The 26,156-nt window shown below is 44.2% G+C and overlaps 2 protein-coding genes across 2 annotated transcripts in view; one reads left to right on the top strand and one right to left on the bottom strand.

Moving 5' to 3' along the window:
- The first annotated feature begins 170 nt into the window (after nucleotides 1–170).
- On the top strand, nucleotides 171–5,659 carry LOC110982618 (G protein-coupled receptor 54-like). Its single transcript, XM_022241166.2, has 4 exons — nucleotides 171–599; nucleotides 1,026–1,495; nucleotides 3,771–3,906; nucleotides 4,411–5,659. Exons 2-4 carry the CDS (start codon nucleotides 1,052–1,054, stop codon nucleotides 5,040–5,042), a joined length of 1,212 nt encoding a protein of 403 aa, XP_022096858.2. The 5' UTR covers nucleotides 171–599; nucleotides 1,026–1,051; the 3' UTR covers nucleotides 5,043–5,659.
- The window catches only part of LOC110982582 (phosphatidylinositol 5-phosphate 4-kinase type-2 alpha-like), a 40,089-nt gene continuing 19,396 nt past the window's right edge, over nucleotides 5,464–26,156 (bottom strand). Inside the window, exons 3-9 of the mRNA XM_022241095.2 lie at nucleotides 23,670–23,766; nucleotides 15,761–15,913; nucleotides 15,302–15,487; nucleotides 14,453–14,566; nucleotides 13,303–13,546; nucleotides 12,243–12,346; nucleotides 5,464–11,180 (exon numbers count right to left, since the gene is read on the bottom strand). Of these exons, the coding sequence (XP_022096787.1) occupies nucleotides 11,100–11,180; nucleotides 12,243–12,346; nucleotides 13,303–13,546; nucleotides 14,453–14,566; nucleotides 15,302–15,487; nucleotides 15,761–15,913; nucleotides 23,670–23,766 (979 nt within the window). The 3' untranslated portion in view covers nucleotides 5,464–11,099. The remainder of the gene's footprint in view (nucleotides 11,181–12,242; nucleotides 12,347–13,302; nucleotides 13,547–14,452; nucleotides 14,567–15,301; nucleotides 15,488–15,760; nucleotides 15,914–23,669; nucleotides 23,767–26,156) is intronic.

The following is a 26,156-nucleotide window of genomic DNA, read 5'->3' as shown; positions in this document are numbered from 1 at the left end:
TTTGCTCACTGAAACAACAGAAACAGATTTTAAGAGAGCAGCGACTGGTGCCAGTCTACCTGGCAGAACCGGCACAATCTGCCCAAGTATTTTGAAGTTTGTTTGCAGTGCTTCATTCTAATATCCCCCAAAGCGCGTGAGTTGCTGTGGTTTGCGCAAGTGATAGACACCAAAGTGGCCTCTGTCAGGCAGATCTTTTTTTTAGCACACAACTGTCTGGGGACACCCATGACATGTACATTCCTATGCTTCGTTTTATTGAGACCAGACTAGTCTTCACGCCTCGTGGGAGCTTCCCTTGTTGAAGTGTTGGACTTCCCTTTGGAAAAACAAACCTCCATTACAGCCTTTATTCAAGTCAAGTTTACCCAGCGTGTTGTGTGAAACATAATTTCGCTGTCAGGCGACTGCGCAGCTAGGGTCCCATAAATCTGGGGCAATAGAGCGCCGCCTCGGCCCGTGCGTCATCGCATCGTCAGCGATCACGCAGTGTCCCGGACGTGTTCCTGCAGATCGTGAGAAACCTTGACGCGGTGAGGTTGGATGCGGGTCTCAAATCGTCCGAGCTCTCGGGAGAAGGAATCACTGAAGCCCGTGGAGTGAGTATTGTAGAGAAATGCGGGGGGGTGTGAGAGTTACTTTGAGGCCAAGGCCTTTTTTTTTAGCGAACTGGCTGAAAGAACATCAAGTATCATCAAAGATGTTTTTTTTTCTAAAATAAGTTTCTCTGATGTTGTCATTGTTATCTCAGATTTCAGACAGCCTGCCTTTTGTGTGTTGCTCTTTCTTATGGCCTCACTGAAATATTTTCAATTATCCCAACAAACTCGTGTAAACCTGAAGGAGGCAATACGATCATGAGGAGGCAATATAGGACTCCATCTGTGGCTTCCCCCATCATCGACTACTCCAACACTGATGCAAAATGATGATTAATTAACAGTTCGAAATTTTTGTATGTTAACTTGTGTTGAACTGTGTAGTTATATGTCATTTTTCTCTGCGTCGAAACTTCTGTTACAAAGCTTTCCGTAAAAATCATCCAATTACCATGGCAACCGCGACACCAGCCTCCACTACGGCCCACATTCTGGGGTTCCTCCTCGGTTCAACTGTAACCCCCACCGAGATCACGTCAGCTGGGCCAGAGGCCTATATGGCTTCCACTAACGCAACCGTTTCGGTGGCTTCGACCCCGGCCGAGATCGAGAGCACGGCCGCGGTCCAGCAGGCCACAGCTGGGCGGGCCGCCTGGCTCATCCCCGTCATCTTCGGCCTGATCACGGTGTGCGGCGTGGTGGGCAACTCGCTGGTCATGTACGTTATCGTGCGCCACGGCCACATGAAGACGGTCACCAACTACTACATCGTCAACCTGGCCGTGACTGACATCTCCTTCCTGCTCTGCTGCGCTCCGTTCACCGCTACGCTCTTCGTGTCCCGCGACTGGCTCTTCGGCGCCTTCATGTGCAAGTTTGTCTTCTACATGATGCAGGTGAGTTTCAGGGGCAAATTCAAGATTTCCATAACGTGATGCCCACGAATGATTTCCAGAGATTATAATCGTGCAGCCGATGCAATGTCACTCATACATTTCTTTTAGTATTTTTGCTTTCTGAATCGATTGCGTGCTTTGTTACAGTGTTTCGAAAAGCTACCTCTGTAGGTTCAAATAAAACTATGAAAAACGAGCCTGTTTTTTCAGTAACAATGAAATGTAGAAGTTCTAAAAGGAAATGGATATGGAATGATTTTTTTCTAGCTGCATAAAACATGATATATGTTCATTTTTACGTGCCGAAGCGGTTGTCTGTTATGTCACGTGACAAACGTCGGCCAACAGGTTTTCAAAATGGTAGGCAAAGTGACTATCGACATTCTATTGGTTCATTGAAAATTAGTCTGAAAACGAATCCTTCAAATTGATAGTTTTAGATAGACTTCATTTTCTCGTCCAATTTTCCAGGTTGGTTGGCCGCTTTATAATTCAAATCCCGATGGCGCCGGAGCGGCCACTGTTTGATCTGCTCCGGGCTGAATTTAGCCCTCTCTGTGCTTTTTACGTGTACGAAGTCACAGCAATATGTGAAAATCAGATTGAATTTGACGTAAACGGTCTTGTATCCGGTGATAAACATACAGTACAGAGACAGGATTCCACACTAGTTTGTTACGTGAATAATACACCCTTTAGTGTCCATTTGCAATTAATACAAGATAAAAGACGATGTAAGGCCGTGTCCGAAACGGGCTTCCAGAGCTACGGCTAGGTCTATTGTCTACGTATCTCCACGCATTTCCAATGGAGCGAAGACCTAGCTCTAGACAAGAGATTCGGATGCAGCCTAAGTTGTGCTGACGATGAAGAGTGGCCTCCAATTTTTGAATCTCCTTTTTATTTCCATCACGCCGTGTCTCCCGATTAAAAAAACCTTCTGTCAAGTATTCGGCACACTGCTCTAATTTCCGCTTATAGAGCGGTCAGATGTAGTACTTAAACGTTGTATTTCCCTTTTTTTAATTTATCAAGAGAGCACCATGACTTGAATGCTTTTGGTACCTACGCTTGGAATCGTAACAAATCATGAGAGGTCCCTAATGAAAATCCGAAAATTTTACCTCCGTAAAAATACCACAGAATAGGAAGAGGGTGATCAGAAATCTCCCCCGGGGCCTTTATTTTCCAAGCCGATGATTGCTTCTGACCCAAAACGGCGCGCCGTCAGATTCGTATTTCTCCGGCACGAGGAAAAAAAACGACTCGACCGTCGCGGGAAAGACGTTTTACGGTGGTGCCCTTTCGTCAGATTTTTTTTCTTCCCCAAGTGCATGTTGCGCGCGGGACTCGTCCGGTCTTATCCGGTGTACCGGGCGTCTCACCTCCGTCGTCTCCAATTTGTCGTCACACGTTTTTTTTGTTTCTTTTTTTTTTCCTTCTTTTTTTTTTTCTTCTTCTTCTTCCTCAGCTGTTTCGATCACCTAAATTCAGAACGTTGCTCTTGGGAATGCTACGCTTTCCGTTGATTGATTCTGGCTGTTGTTGAGCAAGGAATGAGGCTCGTAAAAATCAATGGGCAGAAATTAATGTCGGACGGTGGAGAGTCGAGTCCCTCTGTCCCAACTTTTACGATTCTCGAAGCACTTTTTCCCCAACAAACATCGACAGTAAATGAACATTCACAGAACTTACGGACTGAAACTTCAGGTTTCAAATTAAGAGCAGTTTCCCTTACACTTTCAATAAAATTTTTTATTAAACAAGACTTTTCGGTAATTACTGTACACCACGCCAGGTCTTCGCATTTTTTAACTTACGCTTAGAACTTGCAAATTCGCGGAAATGTACAATGTCCAATGCAAATTATTATTGTTGTATGAAATCGCTTCCAAGAAAACCTGTATTATGTGCAGGCTCTTCTGTAGTTATTGGAAAGAACATTAATTTTGGGAGAGATAGGATTTCCTTTTCAAATGAGATGAACACATAATTCCTCCGACGGAAGTTTTTATACTGTTTAATAATGCTCGTTTTAGACAGCCTGTTTTCATACCTTTTTGGTAATATCTTTAGTTTTTTAAGGTTTTTTCTTCTTGTTTATATGTATAAGATTTAAAAGAAATCAATTTTCAATCGATCAACTTATCAATCGCAAATCAATCGATCATCGATTAATCAATCAATGTCAATTAAACAACTAATTAATTAATCAATCAATCAAACCACGATATTTAGGAGAAAAACGTAGCCTTATTTTGTCATCAATCCACAGGTGACGGGACAATGCACTTGCCTGACGCTGACGGCCATGAGCATTGACCGCTACCAGGCCATAGTCCATCCAATCAGATCGCTCAAATCACGCACCACCAAGGTCGCCTGTATCGTCAACGCCTGCATCTGGATCGGTAAGAAATACACGCTAACCCAGGCTATATAGGGTAGGGCAGTGTTATCCAATGCAGACGTATCGTTTCACCACTTAACCTCGGGACTTTCAGGATTCCCTGTCAAATATCGCCGGGATATTGCTGTTGGGAAAATTGAGTATTGCATTTCCGAAAACTCCCAATAATGTCCAGTTTTCCATAATGCCTTCTTTAAAATAATTTTTAAAATGTATCTTTTAATCCCTTCTTTTTGAGACTAACGGTGGCGTAAAACAAGTTACCATCCAATATTCCCCCGTTTTGGATATGAAAATTATTCCAATCGAACTCCAAATACTTTCCAAATGAAACACAACATTAATAACACTCCGTCACAAGGTGAAGAGAGTGTACACTTAGCATACTCAATGCTTTCTTATCAAGAGTCATCGGAATAAAAGTACTTTAAGCCTACTGAGGTCCTTCCTTCACGAAGTTACAGGGGTTTTTTCGGCTTTTTGTCCACGCTGCTCAATTTCACAGGATCGTTCTTGATTTCGATCCCCGTGGCTGTCTACTTTAATCTGAACTTCGACGAGAGAGAAAACGCCTTGGTGTGCGTCGAGGTGTGGCCTGATCCCAAACTCATGTTCCCCGGCTACGCCGTCTTCAGCTTCATCCTCCTCTACGTCATCCCCATCTTCATCATCACCGTCTGCTACAGCATCATGCTCCGTAAGCTCTGGTCCCGCGTCTCGCCCGGCGAGCCCGACAACGCCGCTAATCTGCAGAACGCCCGTCAGAAGCGGCGGGTCACCCGCATGGTGCTGGTGGTGGTGCTGGTCTTCGCCGTCTGCTGGCTGCCCATCTACATCATCAACCTCTGGATGCGGCTGGATCCCAACTTCCCAAAGACGGACGCCACGTACATCTTCAAGATGGCCGCGCACACGCTGTCCTACGCCAACTCCTCCGCCAACCCCTTCGTCTACGCCTTCATGGGGGAGAACTACCGCCGGTGTTTCAAGAAGGCCTTCCCTATCTGCTTTACACAGAAGCGGCAGCGCCAACCCGCCGACATAAACACGACATCACGCGTTGATCAGATGGCAAATTTCACAGGCGCGACGTCTGCAGGTGGGGTGCGGACAATAGAAACAGTTGCTTTGGACTAAATCCACATGAAGTACATATAATGGTGTCAGAAGTGGGATAAAATTAAAGTGTGCATGTTTTCGTAATGGTGTAACCTTAGGCTTTCCTGTATGAGATACCGCTGATTCCTGGTAGGCACTTTTTACTTTGAAACCTATGTCGATTTCATGCTGCTAAAACCCGTTCAGTAAAACCAAAGATTGAAACATGTAACTAAAGTTTCAGGTGTGACAAGCAAGTTCATATGGCTGAACATGTTATTCAATATATTATTAAACTGCCATAACTAAATACGGGCGATTCACAATAGTCGCGCATCGTAATTGCCCAACGCGTTTTCCAACTCTCGGAGGCGCACTTTTGTGAAACGTCCGTATTCTTCACAAGACACAAAGACAACGGATCTCAACATACAAACGCTGTAATGCAAAAAAAAAATCGTTGTATTTCATTTTAAATTTATTCCTCCCAACCTCTGTCTATTACATTGCATTTTACATTATTGATCATTATACGACATTATACGCCAACATTCAACTTACGGACTATAGACGATAATCATTACAGAACTTTTCAACTTCTACGGTCAAAGACCTCGTTTCTGAATAAACTTGTCCGCCGGCTTCCTCTATTAAAATGTGATGGTTAACGCGTACACTCGCGACATGATCCAGTACCGGTATGTACATCATCAGTATTTCGGATTTTCGAAAAGTCACATGTTAATAATGAATGAATTATTCATTAGACAGCCATGCGCAGATAGTTTTAATGCTGATCCCCGCATGTGGTTTTTACATACATCATAAATAGAAACGAGATCAGTGACGGACTATGTCATGGTCATTAATTCCTGCTGGATTTGTTAACCCACCTCTGAAATAATAAGCGATTCCACAGGCGTAAGTCACTATAATTTCAGACCTTAACATTTTCAGGTGGCTTGATCAAGCTGGGCTAGCATTTTGCAGGTACATATAATAATCCTTCCCTCAAGAACGTTTCCGTTTTCTGGCACACTGACCCTGCCTAAAGTAAGCCACCCAAAAGTCTGTTGTCCCTGCTGGCCATCCAGTCATTTTATTAAGTTACTGAGTTGGAAGGGCCGCTCATTGTTGGCAGACCGCGTGGCGTTGTGGGGTCAAGCGTCACAGGCTGAAAATTCCCCATAACACCTTGGCATTGGTCCAAATTTCAGTGCTCAAGAATTAACCTTGGCATTGGTCCAAATTTCGGTTCTCAAGAATTAACCTTGGCATTGGTCCAAATTTCGGTTCTCAAGAATTAACCTTGGCATTGGTCCAAATTTCGGTTCTCAAGAATTAACGATTTGCCGCAGCAGACATTGAGCCTTTTCACTCCTAACAACGCGACGTCACAGCCTGGACGACCAATGATCGGGCACTGAATGGCAAGCCGATCCAAACTGATGGAACAGCTGGTTAGAGGCTCAGCCAGTACCCCAAAGCCGTATAGCCATTAATGAAGCCATAGGGTAGACGGAAAAGGAAAACACGTAGAACGACGTGCGGCATAATGCTTACTGTGCTCATGAAGTGTACAGTACGTATTTCATGCGTCGTTCAACGTGTCCTCCTTTTCCGTTTACCGAGGCGACAGCTCTGTTGAGAGCAAAGATCGTATAGCGCTATACGATCTTTGGTTGAGAGTCAGTATTACCCTGCGTATTTGAAACAGGCCAAGTCCTGGACAAACCTCTGGACCATCAGACACAAGATTCAGCCCCAGCTAGTATTGCAAGTTCCTCAAAAAAAGACCCCTTAAGTTTACAGCGCCGCCTATTGGTATCCGACGCCCATTAATCCTATCAGTAACTTGCTGTGACTGGATTGGCTATTCACAACTCCACACTGACCAATCAAAGAGCATGGCTTATTAAATGCTACAATTTCTCAATTACTTATCGCACACGTATAATATACAGGCGTTATTAAGTGTACAGTTGTGACAAGAAGGAAGCACGATACAGTTAAAATGTACACATTCATAGAAAAAATGTCAACTATTAATTTTGCGAGAAAAAACGGCTTCAACTGTGTTCAGAACTCTGCCGAAATAAATCCGCATTTATGAGTTCAATGGCAGCAGAAGCATCGTTTTTTCCCAATCCACGGTACTTTAATGTTCATTAATATACGGCTATAATATAAAGAGTTCAGTAAACGCAAATACGGAACGGGAATGTGGAATGACAAGATTAGGACAGAACAGCTCCGGGACAAACAACAGGCTGGCTAAATACTGAACATTTCTTGCGATAATTACTTCTTTATAACCTCCCACGTCTCCAAGACAACAGTCGAGTTCAGAGCTATTTAAAACTATATTTTCTACGTGCAACAGGCAGGATCTCCAAGCCCAGCGGTAGTCAACGTGAACGAAATTCGGAAACAACATTTCATTTCTTCAAATTAAGCCAGAACTAAGAACAAGGCGTCTCATTGAAAAATGGGCTCAAATGACAGATGTCAAATTCCTTCTTTGGAGAACCTGAGGTAAACGCCAGATGCCACGCGACCTTTGACCTCAGTCAAGCTTAAAGCACACCTCTTGACCCCTTGACCAAATCATCAACGCCAAAACAAATAAAAAAAATAATTAATTAGCTAGCACCCCAAAAAAAACTCTCTTGTTAAATGCGACACATGCCTTGCGACAACAAAACCCAAAACTGGATGTATCCATGGCCCAAAAATAACACAAAAAAAAACGAACGAAAATCATCAGCACTCAGGCTTTGCAATATTTTACAAACCTGAAAGTGGTATTCTTCACTTTTTGCGTCCCCCCCCCCAGCACAAAACATTTACTTAATTTTACAGAATTGCAATACGGGCATTTCACAAAAGTGGGCTACCAAGAGTTTGCAACGCGTTGGCCAATCACAATGCCTGAAATCTGCCGACCCTTTGCGCATTTGGAAAGGGGTCGACAGATTTCGCGTGTTGTGATTGGCCAATGTGTTGCAAACTCTTGGTGGTGCACTACTGTGAATCGCCCGTATTACAGAATGGGGCATTTGAAATTTTACATAGCAAAGTGTTGACTTGGTCGTAATGGCATAACCACAGCATCCAGTCTGTTGCAATGTGACAAATTTGTTAATATACACTAAACTAAACGCATTTAATTGCAATGATATGCAACAAAATTACACAACCCCAGAACCGAAGGCTGGTTATTGGTCGAACCTTACAGTAGCAAGCAAAGCATTTATGCATGCCTAGCTTGAGAAAGGACACAAAAAATGCAAAAACGAAGAACAGGGACATTTCAAGATTTTCTTATTAGTATACACGCATGTATGAATCCTCAATCAATGTTTACGCCAGGGCAAAGGAAGGGAAACGATTCCAGATTTTCAACGAATCTCAATGACAGCTTTGAGCTAAAATAAACCAAACAAAATAAGCACATACAGACGGTTGGTCAGATCTGGCCCTGGTGCATTCCTCGGGTCATCTGATCACACTCTTTAGTCTAATTTGTACTCTGAGTTTTGGAGGCATTAACTTTGTTTCAGCCTCAATTTTATTTTACAAACGAGGAAAAAACATGGATGTATTTCTCTTAATAAGAAAAATTATTGTTATACGGTAAAAGTGAACAAAAAGGAAATTGGAAATTCATACAGTGGGATTGAATTATTCCAAAAGAACAAATTCCAAGCCATTTCTTCTTAGTCTTTTCTGTCAAATGCACCGTTTTTAAATTAAAAATGTGGTCAGCAACCTTGAAATAAATATGCAAAGACGGGTATGGTCCTTAAATATCTTCAATGCACTAAAAATATCGTATTCTCATTCAGTTTTGAGCACAACGGACATGCAAATGTGTAAACCGGTAATTTCTTTCCTGTAAATGCAGCAATGCTACTACAATACACTGTTATGTACACTATTCTATCACCTTATGTTTCCTAATGAGTCTGGTGCTGGACAGAGTCACTCATTAAAGTAGTGTTTGTGAACCTGAATTCCAGGAACCAGACCAATATGGCTACCATGGGGCTCACTATTGCTTCGTTAAAAAAAATGGTAAAATACGTAAGACTCATCAAAGTAAGTAAGCTATTCTAAATATAAACCCGAGCACAGAGCAAAACATGACACAAACATGGACACACATTCTTGAATGCTGACAGCATTGTGTCCTAGTATTTGCCTTCTAGGAGAACTGCACAAGTCTTGTTTTTTAAACATAATACTGTTTGCGGGAATCGAGAGGCAGTGAACCTGAGTGAGCCCAAAGAACTATTACTCAAAAATTCCAAGAGAAAGTAATTCTAACCAAGACGGCTGGCCTCCTTTTCCACACAGAAACAACATAGGTGGCTTCATCGACATGTGCTTCCTCTGAGACTGTTTGGGATGACTGAAAATGCTGCTTACACAACACCATTTCTTCGATTTCAAAAAAATCATTCACCAGAAAGCAATACACAAATCAATGACATAACGATTTGGGTCCTGACAAGAGTTTCCCAGTCTTCTTAATGCCACTCTTGGAACATGCACACAGCACAGTGGCCTTTGACATCTGACATTTCTGTGAGAAAAAAAGAAAACTCTGGCCTCATCCCAATTCTGCCAACAGTGCATCCATGGAAACCGTAGGCAAGTGGCTGTGGCCATTCCCTACTGATGTGCCTGTCATTGCCAAGCTTTGCCAGAACACAGCGCCCTCAATCGAGTTTGCACACACCGTATACCAATGTTTACACTTAATGCTTTCACTGTACACATCACGTCAATTATCCTATTTTCTGTTGTATGTGGTTTTGCTGGGCCATCCCTACAGACAGGAAGGTTGTCAAGGGCACTGACCAAGTTTTGAGCACTTTTGTTAACATGTCGGGATTCATTCTTCCTTTCCAAAAGCAAGCGGTTATCATCTCAGAACAAGTTTGCCACACATTTTCCTCTTTCAACGGCCTGGTCGCCAATGCATTCCTTCCTGTGCAAGTTGCACATCCAAAAAAGCCATCTGTAGTCAAAACGTTTAATTTCATTCTGATCTTCGCCGCCAGCTTTGAGGAAAGTTGTTTGCAGCTTATAACGTACTTGCACTACTATTCAGCCCACACTGACAGCCAGGGTTCAGACTGGGTACCTGTGACGTGAATGGCAACTCCGTAGCAATATCTGTGTTGACTGTTAGTCGGACCAGGCAAGGCTACAGCCTGCACACTGCTTTCATTAAAATGCACTTTCTCAATGATATTTCTTTGAAGCTTTCACAAAATTCATGAGAAGATACCCGGGCTGACTTGCAACGTGGATTCTGAAGTTTACAGTGATTGTCCTATCTACGCCAACCTTGATGTCAACTCTCTTAAATTCAAAGATCCACTGAATTCACCTGTCCACTGGATCCATCAATGTACTGGATCCACAAGTACCAAATGAAAAAACAGATCCACTGAATACAGAGACCCACTGAATCCACAAATCCAGCGGGACCATCTATCCACTGGATCTACTGAATCCACAGATTCACCGGATCCACAGATCCACTGATATATCTCTACTCTATGCCAGTATTTATAAACTGTGGCATCTACAAATTCTTGCTCCTCTAATTCCAGAATCCACAGATCCACTGACAGATTATGAAAGGTTCTGAAATTCCAGCCCACATGACTTTTGCAGTTCCTGGATTCTGCTCCAAATATTGTTGTTTGCAAAATCTTTTCTCCTCAGCCCTCTTAAAATAAACGGCACCATCGCCAAGAATCACTTGAAAACTAATTGTCAGCGCCCCCTTTCTCTACACCCCTCCACAGCATCAAGGTACGTAATGCAAGCAACTCCCCCTGGCAATTCAGCCTAAGCAGATGCTTCTCATGCTAACAGGCATTGTCACCGTCCATAACATCACCGCATGCCACCCGAACAGATTAAGCACAGAATTCAGCTGCTTAGCGATGTAGCACAAGAGAGAAGAAAAAAAAACTGCTTGAAGGCTCAGTCAACTTGGCCCCACTTAACCACCAGATTACACCGTTTTTAATCAATCTGTTTTTTATGTTTTTCTTTTTGTTGTTACTGTTTACCTTATACTAATACTTTTTCTATGAAGTCTAGGAACCGCTTGGCATACTGTTCTGGTTTCACTGTGGATATCTCAGCGCCAGCCTAAGAAATAAAACACACAGAATATAAATATTAAAGAGCAACAAGCATGATGATACATTAAATAGATTATGGGTGATTCAAGATAGTGAATCTCCAAGAGTTTGCAACGTGTTGACCAATCACAGTGCGTGACATCTATCAACCCTTTCTAAATGCGCATAGATAGATCCCAATACGACGCTTTGAGTGTCGACCTGCGCGTTTGAAAACGAGGCTGTATGTGTCAGATTCAATTCTTAATACGATCAGACGATTGAAAGTAAGGAGTCAAGACACAAAATACATAAAGGTATGTTAAATTCAGACTTTTCAGGCTGAAAAGTTTTGTGGAAGAGTCTTTCAGGATGACTCAATACGTAAAATCAAAAGAAAAAATAACGACAATTGACCGCGAACTAACGTACCAGCGATGGCCATGTATCTTGTGCAGTGGGCGTGGTTTGAATTGAAGTGGCGTCACACTTACGAACCAGATACTCCATGTACTGTGTGGACTCCGCAGGCGCGCGCGACGAAATTAAACACAGAGAGCCTCGGTTTCGATGCAGATATGCGCGGACAGCGCTAATGTGAAATCCCTCTCTTGGGTCGACAAGTTTCACGCACTGTGACTGGTCAAAGGGTTGCAAATTCTTGGAGGTGCACTCTTGTGAAACGCCCGTATTGCCACAACAGATCAATTCGATGCAAAACTCTTTGCCCTTTTTTCCCCAAGAGCTTATGAGCAAAAAAATTTGATCAGACTTGAACCCACCAAACTCTGCTCATTAACGCAGCTGTTTGCCCACTTCTGTGAAAAAGCACAACGTTCTCCCCCTTGTTTGGACAAGTGCGACGAAAATTTTCCTTCTCTGGGAAGTTATTTTCGCATTTGGTGAAGTGAAAATGAATACCCAGGGAGGAGAAAAAGTGTGAAAAAAAAAAAGCATTTCCACACTCCCAGGGTAAGTTTTCAATAGCAATGTACTGTAATTAACTCCCTGAGTTTGTGACTCTGTCCTCATTCTGTGGGAGCCAGTTGGCATTTGAAATTCTACGCCTCCCACAGAGTTCTTGTCTCACCCCGTGCTTGACGGTTTTGGCCGCCTGCGCAGCCTTTTTCTTCGCTCCCCAGTGCGTCAGGATGTCTATGAGCCCCATGAAGTACACCTCATTCCTGGGAGCACCTGCGAGGGGAGGACGAGGAAGATAACGCATAATTACTGCAGCGGCCGGCGGAACCAGAAAGACGTTATGAGAGTTTTTCGGGCCAGGTTTAGGATCGGTGTTGTATTCGAGTCCATCACAAGTCCTTTCACGAGTCCCTTCACAAGTCCAGTCACAAGTCCCTTCACAAGGCTAGTCATAAGTAACAGGGTGAACAATGACAAAGGAATGCTTTTGTCGCAGCCCATTTGAATAGCTGGTGAATTGGCTGGAGACTGAATGACTTGTGATGAACTTGAATACAACACTGTTTAGGCTCATTTCAAGCAGCTCTCAGTGTTAATGCCCGGGGCTGTCTGGTCAGTGTGGCGGTTCCAGCGTCCTCTACAACTGGACTGGGCAATGACGTATGCCCGCTGAAGCTATCTACACAATCTTTGTTGCCCCTGAGCACACGCACATTATGATTTGGTACTGCGAGTTTTTATTCTTCTAAGTTTGACGATGCGAACATTGATTATGGATAAACAACTCTTCAAGATTGGGGAACGTCTCATAATTTGGAACAGTCGGAACGTTCCATTCGGAACGCCGTGTTCTCATTCTGGAACAGACAGCCGCTCCATTAGGAACACAGTATTCCAACTGGAGTGCTGCCTCAGCAAGGTCCGGGCACAAAGCGGATCCTTCCCACTGATGTGTGACGTTCTGATGGAAAGCTGGCGTTCCTGTGGAAATGGTCCAATGGAGGGAGAATGTTCCACACCCTGCTGGAAATATGGTTTCAGGTTGAACAGGCTGGCTGGTGGGTTATAGCCAGTCCATTCGATCCAAGTTAGCTGAACAACAGATGATGATGATGCTCCTCGATCAAGTTGGCCCCTGAATATTCTAAAATGTGGAGTCAAATGCGAAGTACCGCCCGGAAGAAGTGGCACTCATGCAGTGGACTGCTTGAGACTAGCTCCCAACTCACCTTCCTCGCAGGGGAAGGCGTACACCTCCTGGCCCGTGTCAAACTCGTATTCGCCGCTGGACAGGTGCTGCTGCCTGGTCAAGGGGCCGGGGCTGTCGGGCGGCGTGAGGGCGCCCCCGCTGCCCGAGTCGTCCTCCTCCCCGTTCTCCTCGCTGTGGTTGGCCTTCTGCTCCGCCTCAAAGCGTTCCCGGTCGTGGATGCCCACCAGGAGGCTGTAGTCCATCAGCTTCAGCTCCGCAAGGAACTGCAAGAAGGCAGATGAAAAAGTTTGACACAGCCGAGTCGGTAAACACGCTCTGTACACATACCCTGCAGTGGTTTCCTACCTAAACTTTGCCCAGTCCTCCTGCCATCCAAATCGAGAATCAACACAGCTGTACTCTATCACATCCTCCACTAATTACCCAACCTAACCTCCAACCTCGACACCTCTCTCTCTCTGGTCATCCGGACCAAATTTATATATTTTTTCGTTTTTCTACTTCAACAACTCCGGCTTGTAATATCCGCCCACTCCGTGATCACACATCCATACTTCATTCTCCTCCCATCCAAGTCATTCCAGGCTCTACCGTTCAGCTAGCAAACCTCACAACACCTACCACTTTTCTGTCTTGTCCTGATCAACACCAGTAACGTAGCTCTCCCAGACCTCATCCCAATTCATGCATCCCCCTGCCTTGACAGCACCCTCCTACCTCCCACTTTCTCAGTCCCTCAAACTTCCGAGGCTCACGGGGCATTTACTCTTCTGTCTCATTCTTATCAACACCAACACTTACGACTCCCCCACATCATGCCAACGTCACTGATCCTCGGACTTCTCACTTCAATACCTCAAGTTCTTCAACTTCCAAACCTCGCAATGTCTCCAGTTTTCTGCCCTGGTCCATTCAACACCAATACTGTAGCTCTCCCTAACCTCAGTCATCCCCAACCTTGATCCCCTCTCCCCAATTTAAAAATCTTCAAGCTTTTCCCATCATCCAATTCACACATACATCACCAATGCCCATCTGGGTAACTGGGCTCACACTTAAACCACCACAAAGCATGTTAAACCATTCACAGATTTACTGCATGCACATATCTCTGTTTCTCAATCCGCCTCACAAAATCCATCCCCTGACTCCGCCCATCGATGTCCTACCTCCACGTCTCTCTTCAGCTTCGCCATCACTCTGTCCTTGGCCTCGGTGCCGATGTGGATCTTCTTGTTTTCGCTCAGGAAATCGTTGTCCTTATAGGTGGGTAACTCCTTGTCCTGTGCCGACAGAAATCAATTCATTTTATTCAAAATATTTCCTGGACAGCCAGGACAAGACACTTTCGGGGTCTGTATACCCCGAGTAACAACTTTTGTGGATCTGTGGTCCAGTCAAAGTTCAGAAGTGAGGGTGCTTACTATGTAGTAGCAACTCCAGGGCCACAACTGTGGAAACAAAATGGCGGATTTCCTGCACCAGTGCACACTGCGAACAGCCATTTTGGTTCCAAAGTCTGAAGTCGGTGCCCATACACGTTCCTCCAATATCCAATCAATATTGACTGGGGTTAGTCCGTACAGTGGATTGAGATCTGGATCCAGAGAGGGTCTAGTGTGCTATTGACCTACCGGTACAAGCCCTTGTCCGAGGAGTACACGGTATTACAAGAGCCTATTGTACATGTACATGTGTTTCACAAGCTGAGGTCCTGTCCACATTACTTTATCTATGGCTCGTAATTATGCAAGAGTTTATGGTAATGGCTGTAGCCTGTTCCCATTGAGTTGCATGTCATTTCAAGTTGCAACTTTGATTTGGGTAAGACCCCAGATTGGAACCATCCATACTCATCCAGTCTAGTTTGACCATGTCAACTGACCATCCACTCAAGCTTTAATAACAAAACTTGTAAGTGCTCGGGAGAATTTGTGCTCCATATCAGTAAACATGGCATGGTCTCTTTTGGCTTAGCAAACTACTCCCTGTGCCCACATGCGAACCAACTGACCCACCTTCTCCTTCTCGCTGGCTTGCCTGTCTATCGTGGACCCCTTCAGGTCGTACTTGGTATGGACAGGCATTGTGGAACTGAAGATGCTTCTGAGGACCACCATGTAGGTCTCTGTACCGTCCACGGTTAACCGGTACATGCCTAGATACTGTGGTAGAAGGGTGTCACCGTGGGACTCCACTATACTCTGAGGACATGAACGAAAGCACTACATGTAGGTCAAGGCAAAGCCAAAATCAGACGTTCTCCAAGTCATCTGATACCTGCAAGGACAATGCACTTCTGGGGGGGTTTCCATTGTGAATTGAGGACGTGGAAAGAGAATGGGTCATCAATAAGTTGAAATTTTTCCCCATGACAGCGTAACAAAATATGCTGTTATTTAACTGTAAGTCCTTGCTCTAAAGATGCTGTTGAAGTATTTATTTCTTGGAGACGTGAAGTTACGCTTGCCACGAACCTTGTGGTACTCGGGGAGGACGTTAAACATCAGCTCCACCTCCTCCCGGGTGATGGTCTTGACGAAGAATTTGCCGTCGTACGTTCGCATGAACTTGGAGCCGCTCTTGCCGGATGAGTCATCGTAGGTCGGCGCGGAAGACACGAAGGAGTTCTGCGCACGCGCAGATGGAAAATGGAGGGGAAAAAAACAGTACATGAAATAAATGCACTCTTTCCACGCTGATCCATATGCTAACTGTTAGCGTATCAATATAACCAGGTGCAAACAAGTGCAGCTTCTGGGGCTTGATTTTTGGGAACTCCAAAGATGGTTGCTTTTTAATTCAATGCGGCAGAAATCCTTTTTAAGAGTTCAAACAGTATTGAGTGACAGCCGAACCAACCATGGGTCAAAGATGTAGATGATTTTATTCAAATACCCCCAGTGTAAATCAAAAAAGGAGGGCGCATGTAAAAATGGCCTGTGAGCGTCCTGACACAACAGCCTGACGTGATTAAAATATCAAGTTTCCCATTCAGACTTCACTTAGAGCATAAAAAAAAATTTATTTGGGCCCCTGAAGATGGCCCCTAGCGGAGTCCAGCCTTGGGTCTCGGAGCTGCACACGTACTATCCAGTCAACGCATTGGTGTTCCCCCTATACATGTATGACTACTGGGACCCCAGACCAGCTGATATATATATGGATAATTAATCATTGTAACACCTTATCTTTTATCCCCACCGTGTGGATTTCCATCGGTACCCGCGCCACTAAGTCTAGCAAGTCAAGGGCAAGATGACATGCATATTATGTATGAGGGGGTGGTGGTTGGAACCAATGCCTACATGTACATGTACGCCTTGAGGAAGGGGGGTCCACCAAACCAGCACGTTGTGCAAACGTACATACATGTACTATGCGGACGACTTTGCTGGACTAGTTCTCAGGTGTCTTTTGGTTACAGTAGCTCCAGCAGTGACTGAACGTGACGGGCAGAGACACTTCAGGAAGCATACCACATCCGTGGAGACACATGCATTTTCAAATCTGTGTATTTGTATCAACTGGCAGTTTCATGTACATGTACGCCGGTATGTTGAGAGACTGTGAAGGACAGCCCCTGTCTGCACCCACCCGTGTAAATTGAACGCCGATCGTCAAAAATCACCTGACTGAAAATCCCCTATTTGTTAAGAGCTATTTTACACTTTTTAACAGCGGCTCTCAAATGACTGCGCCCAGTTGGGAAATGCCGAAACTTATCCGCAAATCTGCCCATGCGTGGGTAATGCAGGAGTCATACTGTGAATGCCCGCGGACAAAGGCTTCACACTCCCCGACACAGACACGTGAGCCTCTCTCTCAACCAGCAAATTGCATGACAGAGAGAGAGAGAAAAATTTTCCCTTTGATGCTCGCGAGATAATTTCAGTGCATTATTCAGCTCCACGTTGAGAGAGGCCAATAAAAGCCCCACACTGTTGCTGCCGCTGCTATTTTTAGACCGAGGCTTCAGATTTACGCATCGCTGCTTGCCATTCTTTTATAGATCCATTTCTAAAAATACCAGTTCCACTTTTGGGAAGGAAAAAAAATAGTCCATTTCAGACTGTGCACAACATTCTCTAAAAATACCTCTGGAAATGTGAAAACACCACGCTTGTTAGAGAGAGCACCACAAAGGGATTTTCAAACAAACTCTGTTTATTATTCTTACAAAGGAATTGAGCAGAATTGTAGCCAGGCTCAACCTTTTGGGGATACGGCAGACCCAGTCCAAAAGTTTAAATCTAATACTTTGCATACAAGCTACACATAAATGTATTTCCTATTACTGAACATGAAAAAATTAAAGCAAATGTATTGACACTTATAGCTTTGAAAAGAATTAAACGGAGCATTTAAATTTGCTTAAATTTCAAATCAGGAAAAATTCAGCAGTGTCATGACTGTTTGCATGATGGATGATCAAGGGCCTCACGAGCCAAATTTCCTGTTTTTAAGCACATGTGTCACTTGTACAAGCAGGAAAAGAATGCACGTGCGGAAAAATTCAACTTCAAGTTGAAATGTAATAATTTACAGCCCAGATCACGATGCCTGCTCGTAACAAACTGTAGAAATGATGAAGACAACAACCCCGCATGCCGCGGCCGGCAAGGATTTATGTGCTTGGCCTGGTTTCTGATGATGAAAGGCGCGGACCGTGCAATGACGAGAGCAAATTACCGCAGCTGGACACGAGACCGTCAACCTGACCGCTGCTTTTTTTTCCTGCTTGGCTGAAAAATGGAACTGACGGAATGGAATTGCTCTCTGGGAAGGGAATTCAGGTTTAAAAAGCTGAAAATTCTTTGCGGCACTGGCTAATTTGCAGCGCATACAATGTACCTGAGCATGCACTTCGTACCTTGCCACAGCTTTGCTCCAATAAACCACACAAATACTGCTTGACAGAAGCCAGTACATTGTATATGACAGTTTTAACTGACACCAAAATGCCAATTTTTAACATGCTAAGTTTTAATATAAGAATAGCACCAGTAACGTTCAGGATGTTCTTAAAATTGCTCATTCTTTTTCGCTGAAAAAAACATTCGGTCCGAACTCAAAGGTCCTTATAGCAGTCATATGAGGTTTACTGTATTTGTGTGCCATTTGATATCTCTGCACCAGTGGGCAACCTGTGTCCTACTGCAAGCCATCGGAGCCCAGCAGATGGCTGTGTACATGTACACGCATGTGTGTGGTTCCTTGGTAAATAGCACCTGTTTGTACAAGTAAATCTGTGCACATATGATCGTGCACATGAATATCGGGGACGGGACACAAGCTGATCTTATTCCCCCGACAATCTTGCCGAGATCTCGAGTCCTGGGTGCAGTTACAGGTGTATGTATTTCATAAATGGAGTTGAAAGCTTGCACGCGTAATTTGCATTTTTTGAGCGGAGAGCTGTCGTGTTTGGCGCAGCTGTTGTGTACATGTACGTGCACATTAACCATTTTTTCTTCAGTTTTTCCGTCTTAACGATGGTAAACTTTACCATACTGAAGGGTTACAGTACGTGTACATGAATGTCCAATTTATACAGCGCAGGTCTTCAATTACCAAGTGTTTATATTTAGGCTTGCTGTAAATTGACACACACTTGAGCATGTTCAATCAGTAGTTTGACTAACTCTGATCGAATGCACATTAGTCGACGATGGTTGAACAGGTCTAGTGAACTACAATGTCGTGAATGTATTTGCGACCAGCCTATCGGGGTTGGTCACACTGTGGGTTGCCGTAAACCCTTTTTCACAGCATAGTGCAGAGAGGGCCAGTTATAAGGAAAATGCCAGAAAAACAGTATGTCACTAATAAACAACCATTTTCACTTTTACTTTTGATATTTTGCCCTTCCTACGGCCCCTTCTTCTCCCTTTCAGCCTAATGACCTGACAACGACTAGGGTCCTTTGCACTTCTACTTCACTTCACACTCGTCAGGTACCCGGTACATGTACACTGTACGTCACGAACCAACCAGTTAACCAGTGGTCTCTGATCGAGCTTGTCCCTTATATTTACAGTATTTCGGAACATACAGTGTGAAGACAGAAATTTTCTACATGGTACAGCCCGCCACCCAATCCCGGAAAACCCAGTGGTCGAGTACCTGAGACGTCTGCACCAGTGAGCAGGAAGTTGTGGGTTCTAATCCCACCCGAGTGAGCTTGAGATTTTTTGAGGGGCAAACCTCGAACACTCTGAGCACGCAGTGTGAATACAGAGTACCCAAAATGTGAATACGTCACATGCACATTACGTGTGAGTAAGAGGCATTGGCACGAGAAACAGCATGTGAACCGTGCGTGCGCTCGCTCCATTCGTTTACATGGCATTTACTGGTCCTTCATTTACATGAGGTCACCCTTTGGTGCTCTATATACCATGCGTCAGTGTAAGGACAAATCCTGTGCCCAAAAAATATTCAAGTTCCGGAGACATGCTCTCTCGGCTGAACTTGTGTCCGGTTTCACCCCGGCGGACAAATAAACCTGTTCATTCCATCCTCTTTTCTCTGGACTTTCCGATACTTCGACAGCACAAAACTCTCCCTCTCGACCTGTAAGGAGCCGCGAGTGCAGACTGTGTGTGAAGGTCGCACAGATCAGAGGTCTGCGCAGCTTGAAGTAAAATGCAAACAAAACCATGCTCACAACTTATGGCCACTCACTCTAAAAGCTTGTACTTTTCGAGGGCGGAAGATATGAGTAGCATACTTTTTGAAAGAGTCCCTCTCAAGAGAAGCACGTGCAAAGTTCACTGTTTACAACTACAGTACATGTACGTACAAGTCCTGATAACTGAAAACAATGGATTGGGAAGGCTGCAGAGTGGCTATAACAGCGGCACACATGTTCATTCATCCTTGAGAGCAATAGTTCATTCAAAGGTCTACCAGTATGATGGATAGAAACGGAATACCGGTGCATGAAATGTACTGTACGCACGAAAATTTAGAGTCAGGGAACCAGATAAATTCAGCTGCGCCATGTACATGTGCTGGGTACAATGTACCGGCACCATATTCGTGAACACGGGAAGACATGTGCAGGATACATGTACATGTCCAAGTACAGCTCAACTGCACATGTATATGACTCCATTATTGTGCAGGTTGATTCCAAAGTACTGTACCGCTAGCTCCAATTTCGGGTCATTCCAGAAATTAGGGGTCCAAAAGTGTGACATTTTGGTGTCCCTGTTACATGTGACCTTGGTTATTTGACATGGAAATACAGAATTGATTTCAAACAATTACTATTTGCTTGGTAGGTACATTTCCATCAATTCATCACTCTTGGAAATTAGAAAATGTGTTCTGAACTTACAAAATCTACGTCAGATGTGCAGGGACACGAGAATGGACCCCCTAATTTCTGGAAATACCCTTTATTGTTTTACACGTTTCCAATACAATGATGTACAGTAAGTTTTGAAATTTTTGTAAACACGATACATGTACACAGACCACAATCCATGCCCCACATGCATATGCCACAGACACGCACATGTGTACATGCGTTTCATGTTTGTGCACAATGCCAAATCTGTTGCTGTCCATTGTCCATTCCATCAACACTGATTCGGTTGTCAAGGAGCAGTTCCGCTCGTGCACGACACTAATCATGCCCACTCCATTCCCTCCCCACTGGCTATTGACACAGGGAGAGTCCTCAGTAATTAACGGGTATCCATCAAGGTTCTGGATCCAGCCCAGCAGTTTAAAGCTACACGTACGGTAGCTTCTCACCGTGGGACCGGCTTTTCCCTCACAATTAAAAAACCCCCACAAATTCTGCCCGTTTGTTACTTTGGACGTCAGTACGTGTACAATGGCATACGATATCTGTGCATTTATATAACTCCACTTAAACTTGAGTATTTTTTTTTCATACAAAAAATGGCAATGCCTTCTAGCATGCAGTCAACAACTGCTAGGAACAGGCACACACCTTTATTGTGTACATCACAAAAATGAATCCGTTATCAATGGTTTATATTGTACGAGTGAGTATGTGCAAGTCGATGGCACTGATACATATGTGCATGCACATGTACATATCTGAACGTGCGCATCTGTCGGCTGATACAGGAAGCGCAGTCGGATGGTAAGGCTGCAGGGATGGGTATAGAGGAAGTGGTGAGCGTGGATACCCGCTACATGTACATGTATGCTGTGTGCAGTAAGAGCTGGAGACGGAACGCACACAGGCCGGACTTCAGTTTCTTGGCTTCGCCATCTGGCATGTTGCACTGACGGTATGTACGTGCCACATGTTCACAGCACCAGAACCGAAATTTTCTCCGAGTGCAATATACAGAATCCTTAGTTGCCGGGGTAACCCACGCGAGCGAGCCCAAACGGACCAGTTTTGATTCCTGCCACAAACTCACACACACACAAGAGTGTATTTGCCTGCAACCGGGGACCCCCTATTGTTCCTCTTTTGTTTGTACTTTAACTTTTTTAGAAGACCACCCATATGTTTTGTACACAGTTGTCAATCGGGGACCCTCTGTCAATCGGGGACCTTATTGTCCACTATTGTTTGGGGTCCCCAATTGAATGCAGAAACAAACTCAATATGAAACCCGTAACGGATCATTCTAGAATACACATCATGTACATGGCAATTCTGGGGACATATTTTGAAACTGACACGTACTCGTTGAGAAGGAAAACACCATTCGGTACAAATGTACTGAAAAAAACCCAAACTGAAAATGTATCCAAAAACTCAGTCTTGACATTCCAAAGAAAGGAAATCATCCCCTCAATGCCACAAAGGCCTACATGTACCCATCACTACACGCCCAAGGTCGGCCCAAGCGGCACCCAGATACCGTATACACAATAGGAAACACCATGCTTTCTCCTTTGTGGTATGGCTATGGTGAACACGGCAGTACCGTATCAGCTGGCACTCTGGACTGTCCCTTTAAGGTGACTGTGATACAGCTACTAAGGACAGACCCCTGCCGACCTGCAAGAGTACATGTAAAATTTTCAACTTGCCTCCTTGTCAGTCTCACAGGTGGTTTTATCGTCACCGAACGACAACACTCAGAAATGAATCTTAAACCACCGCAACCTTGCAAACAATCCAGGGTTGCTTCCCTGGCATTATTAACATCACAGGGCCACTGGAGGAAGTCGTGATCAGGTTGATAAGAAAGGTTCCGGCAGAGGGCAAGGGGTAATTTTAAAGGTGACTGGGCTGGTTTTATTGGGACCGGTGCTTAACTGTTGGCACCGAAAATGTGTACAGTACCGTACATGTACTTGTACAAAAAAACGACAGTAATTTTTAAAATCTGAAAAATAATGTAGCCATCTGATACTGAAAATCAAGGGCAGGATTTTTAACAAAACGGAGTCAGCTTCAGAGGTGGATCCGAACAGCTAAATAATTGGTGTATGGTTGCATGCACATGTACATGTATGGTGAATGAAAAGCAACATGTACATGAATCAAGGGCTCAATCTGTACAGCATCCAGGCCAATGTAACCGGTACCCTGGTAGTTGAAACCAGTCACGAGACCAGTCACAAGTACAAACAGGATGAACAATGAGTAATACCAGTACATGCTTTTGTCGCTGTTCATTTGAACAGTTTGTGACTTTTCAGTCAGACTACGGATGTCTTATGGGGTCTCAAATGCGATAATGTTCCAAGCACGGAGAATCCCCGGACACAGGGAAAAATTACATTAACAGCAAAACCGGTCACAACCCATTACTCATAGGTTACCCACAGAAATCCATAAACCAACGTCCAGGTCTTTTTCAGGACTTTCCAGGACCGAAACTTGACAATTTCCATGACATTTAATGCCATTTTTCAGAGATCCATTGTTTGGTTTCCTGAACTGGAGGACTGCCACCATCACATATAGACACTGACAAGGCGGCCAGTAAATTTGTCATCACATCAAAAGCGGCTGCAGCCCATCAAACATAACATTTTCATGATTTTGATTTCCGTGACTTTTTTCCTGTGACAACAGATTCCATGACATCCTATTCTTCCCTCGTTTTCTGTGACATTTCCATGACTTTCCAGGACAAGTGATTTTTCTCCAGGATTTTTCCAGGAACCCTGGTACATATATGCCGCTGGACTTGGATTGCGGATAGCACATGCTTAGCTGGTTTGGGCTTAGCATAGATATTCATGTCGAGGCATTTCCAAATTCAGGCCCCAATTTACAGAGTTCTACACAAACAAGAATAGCCTGACACACCGGTCTGGTCAATCACACAGGCTGCTTGCACACTTTGTCATGTCTTACAACACAACCGCAAGCAGTATTTACACTGATCTGCCAGGGCGTAGTGTGTCACGTGCTTGGATGGTAGCACAAACCTGATACTCCAGATCCGTGACATTGAACCGCTCCCTCAGGTTCCTGAAGACGAGGGGACAGTACTCCTTCACTTTGAAGTGGCTCGGCAGGTTTTCTCTACAGTGGGGAAGAGAGCAGAAAATATCATTTTAAAATGGGCGAGCACGCACACGCCAACAACATGTTACACAAGTGTACGTGCCCAGGGCCCCCATGGTCTGGATGCGTGCCTCGCTTCAGATCACTTGCTGTTGGTGTTGACTGTACAGTTTGGGGGGCTCTAGTCTGGCTGGTGGGATCGAGGAGCCTGTGTCCTCAGGCAAGACACTTTGCCTCAATATTGTCCTCTCCAACCAGGAAGCCATGCGGATCATTGAGGGCAAAAAACCGGTTGTGTTTCGGCAGGTTTTTGGGGCACCGAAAAGGCAGCAGAATGACAACAGCTCCCTAGGTAGGCAAAAGTAAGCAAACACTAGACAAGAAAAGCATATAACGATTACAAATGTCCGTAAAGAGACACCTTACAAGAACAAGAGGTTCATTTTCAACAGCTGAATTCAACGATAACTGACAATGGCAACTGACCAGGACTGTATCAAATACATAGATTTTGCCCCGGAAGGCCAAGGGTTTTGTTGGATCTGGTTGACCGTAGCAATAGGATTCCCACAGAATTTTCGAAACTAATAGCAGACGAAATAAGGGACGGTGACTGTGACACAGGTTTTGTACGCTGCAAAAGTGTAGCCTGTGTGTTCCTTAACCCTACATGAACTGCAAAATGCAATCATCCGGAACGTACGTGTACGTATTTAAAACTGCATCATCTTCTGCTATGCAGGAACATACATGTAGTTATTATATTTACCGAAAATGGGTCACTTGGGAGACATTCCCATAGGAATGTGCACAAATTTTTTCAAGCTTTACCGTCCCATAATTCAATATTCCCTAATCCGATCTTAACCAAACTTTGCATGTTTTCCTTTCAGACATTGAAATGTCTCCCTACTAACTGATGTCTTCCTAATGTTGAAAAATTTACCACAAAATGTCTCCCAAGTGACCTACTTGGAAATATTAGACAGGAATTTTCGTAACATGAAACAATAATGTCTGGGTTCCACATGTACCTTCCACTGTCCTGGAAGATTCGGAAGGACCCCAGAGGGTTAGGATTGGCTAATCATCAGTTTATAGAGCCGTGACTTAAGAAATCTGCTGAGCGGAGAAACTATTTACTCAGCAGAGGCAGGTGACCGACAAAATACCATGCGTACATGTATACAATATGTAATTCTTATTTCATACACCTGTACATAACTGGTTCCAAGCTGATTTTTGTTTAAGCACTTAAATTTGCGAAGCAGTTTTTTTCTGCTTGACAGATCCGAGGTTGGGCACAATTTCTGACGGTGTCCTTGTTGCATGGTAATTTTACCACCTGTCATGACCTGTAGAGTACACGTACATGTAGGTCATTTACTCTGTAAAAAGAACACACACTTCTGTATTCAGCCTTGCAAGATGTACAGCAATGTCAATTTGGAATCCACACGCAGGGAAACACGGGTAGCTGTTCCTTTTTCGGGAACCCATGTAACACTTGACACTGTCACAAATTGTGCCCCAACTTCATCGATGAAAATGGACTCTGTGAAATCGGAGGACCAAGCTGTGAGTCTACACAGTTTTCTGTTTCACACTTCTGCTTCGGTATTCAGGAGCAGCGCACGGCTGTCGGTGCTTACAGGGCACTTCAGCCACAGGAGAAAGAATCGCCATTTTTAGCAACATGCATCTGCAACAACCCCGATGAAATGGGCGCAGGTTGCTGCATGGTCTGTTTTAATCACACGTACCTCAGGGGTGTAAGTTCTCCAGCCTGACAGGCACATGTATAAGTACCGGTCCACTCTATATGTACAACTCGCAAACACATTATGCCACTGAAACGAGGGCGGTCAATGCAAGTCAGATGACTGCTTGTACATGTCCATGTGTACACTGTACTTACACATGCCTCATGCACTGGTATGCGCCACTGCCAATGGTCAATGACAACATATTTTGAAGGACGCTGAGTTATTTTGAACTGAAGTTAATACAAACTGTAACTTGTGATAATGTGAGTAAATGAGCACGTACAAATGCATACATGTACATCTTTCGTCAACCATGTCAACATGTGACCGTCCTTAAATACTAGTACATGTGCATATTGTTATGTATACTACAGCCTTTCACAATGCACAGACCATAAATGCATGTGCGGTGTACATGTACATGTATGTGGGCCATGATTACAGTCCATGTATATGTATAATGAATACGAATATAATGAAGTGAGGGTACATGTAGATTTAATGAGTGACCTGCAAGGGTACACGCTGTACCATACATGTGCATGTACAGTGTACGATGTCCTTCATACATGTACATGTACACTGTAGGTACAGGTGCAGTACATGTACATGTACATCTGCCACGTGTACATGTACGGGTGC

The sequence above is a fragment of the Acanthaster planci genome, linkage group LG17 (genome assembly GCF_054643075.1).
Source record: "Acanthaster planci isolate LZ-2023a linkage group LG17, COTS_SCS, whole genome shotgun sequence".
Classification (NCBI taxonomy): Eukaryota; Metazoa; Echinodermata; class Asteroidea; order Valvatida; family Acanthasteridae; genus Acanthaster; species Acanthaster planci.
Note: the sequence above shows the minus strand (reverse complement) of the source record. Positions and strands in the feature narration are given on the sequence as shown.

Bases quoted from the DNA above. Each gene is read 5' to 3' on its own strand.
- LOC110982618 (XM_022241166.2), top strand. From the start codon at position 1,052: ATGGCAACCGCGACACCAGCCTCCACTACGGCCCACATTCTGGGGTTC. The intron at 1,496-3,770 runs GTGAGTTTCAGG...ATCAATCCACAG, and splicing joins TTGTCTTCTACATGATGCAG to GTGACGGGACAATGCACTTG. The intron at 3,907-4,410 runs GTAAGAAATACA...TCAATTTCACAG, and splicing joins CAACGCCTGCATCTGGATCG to GATCGTTCTTGATTTCGATC.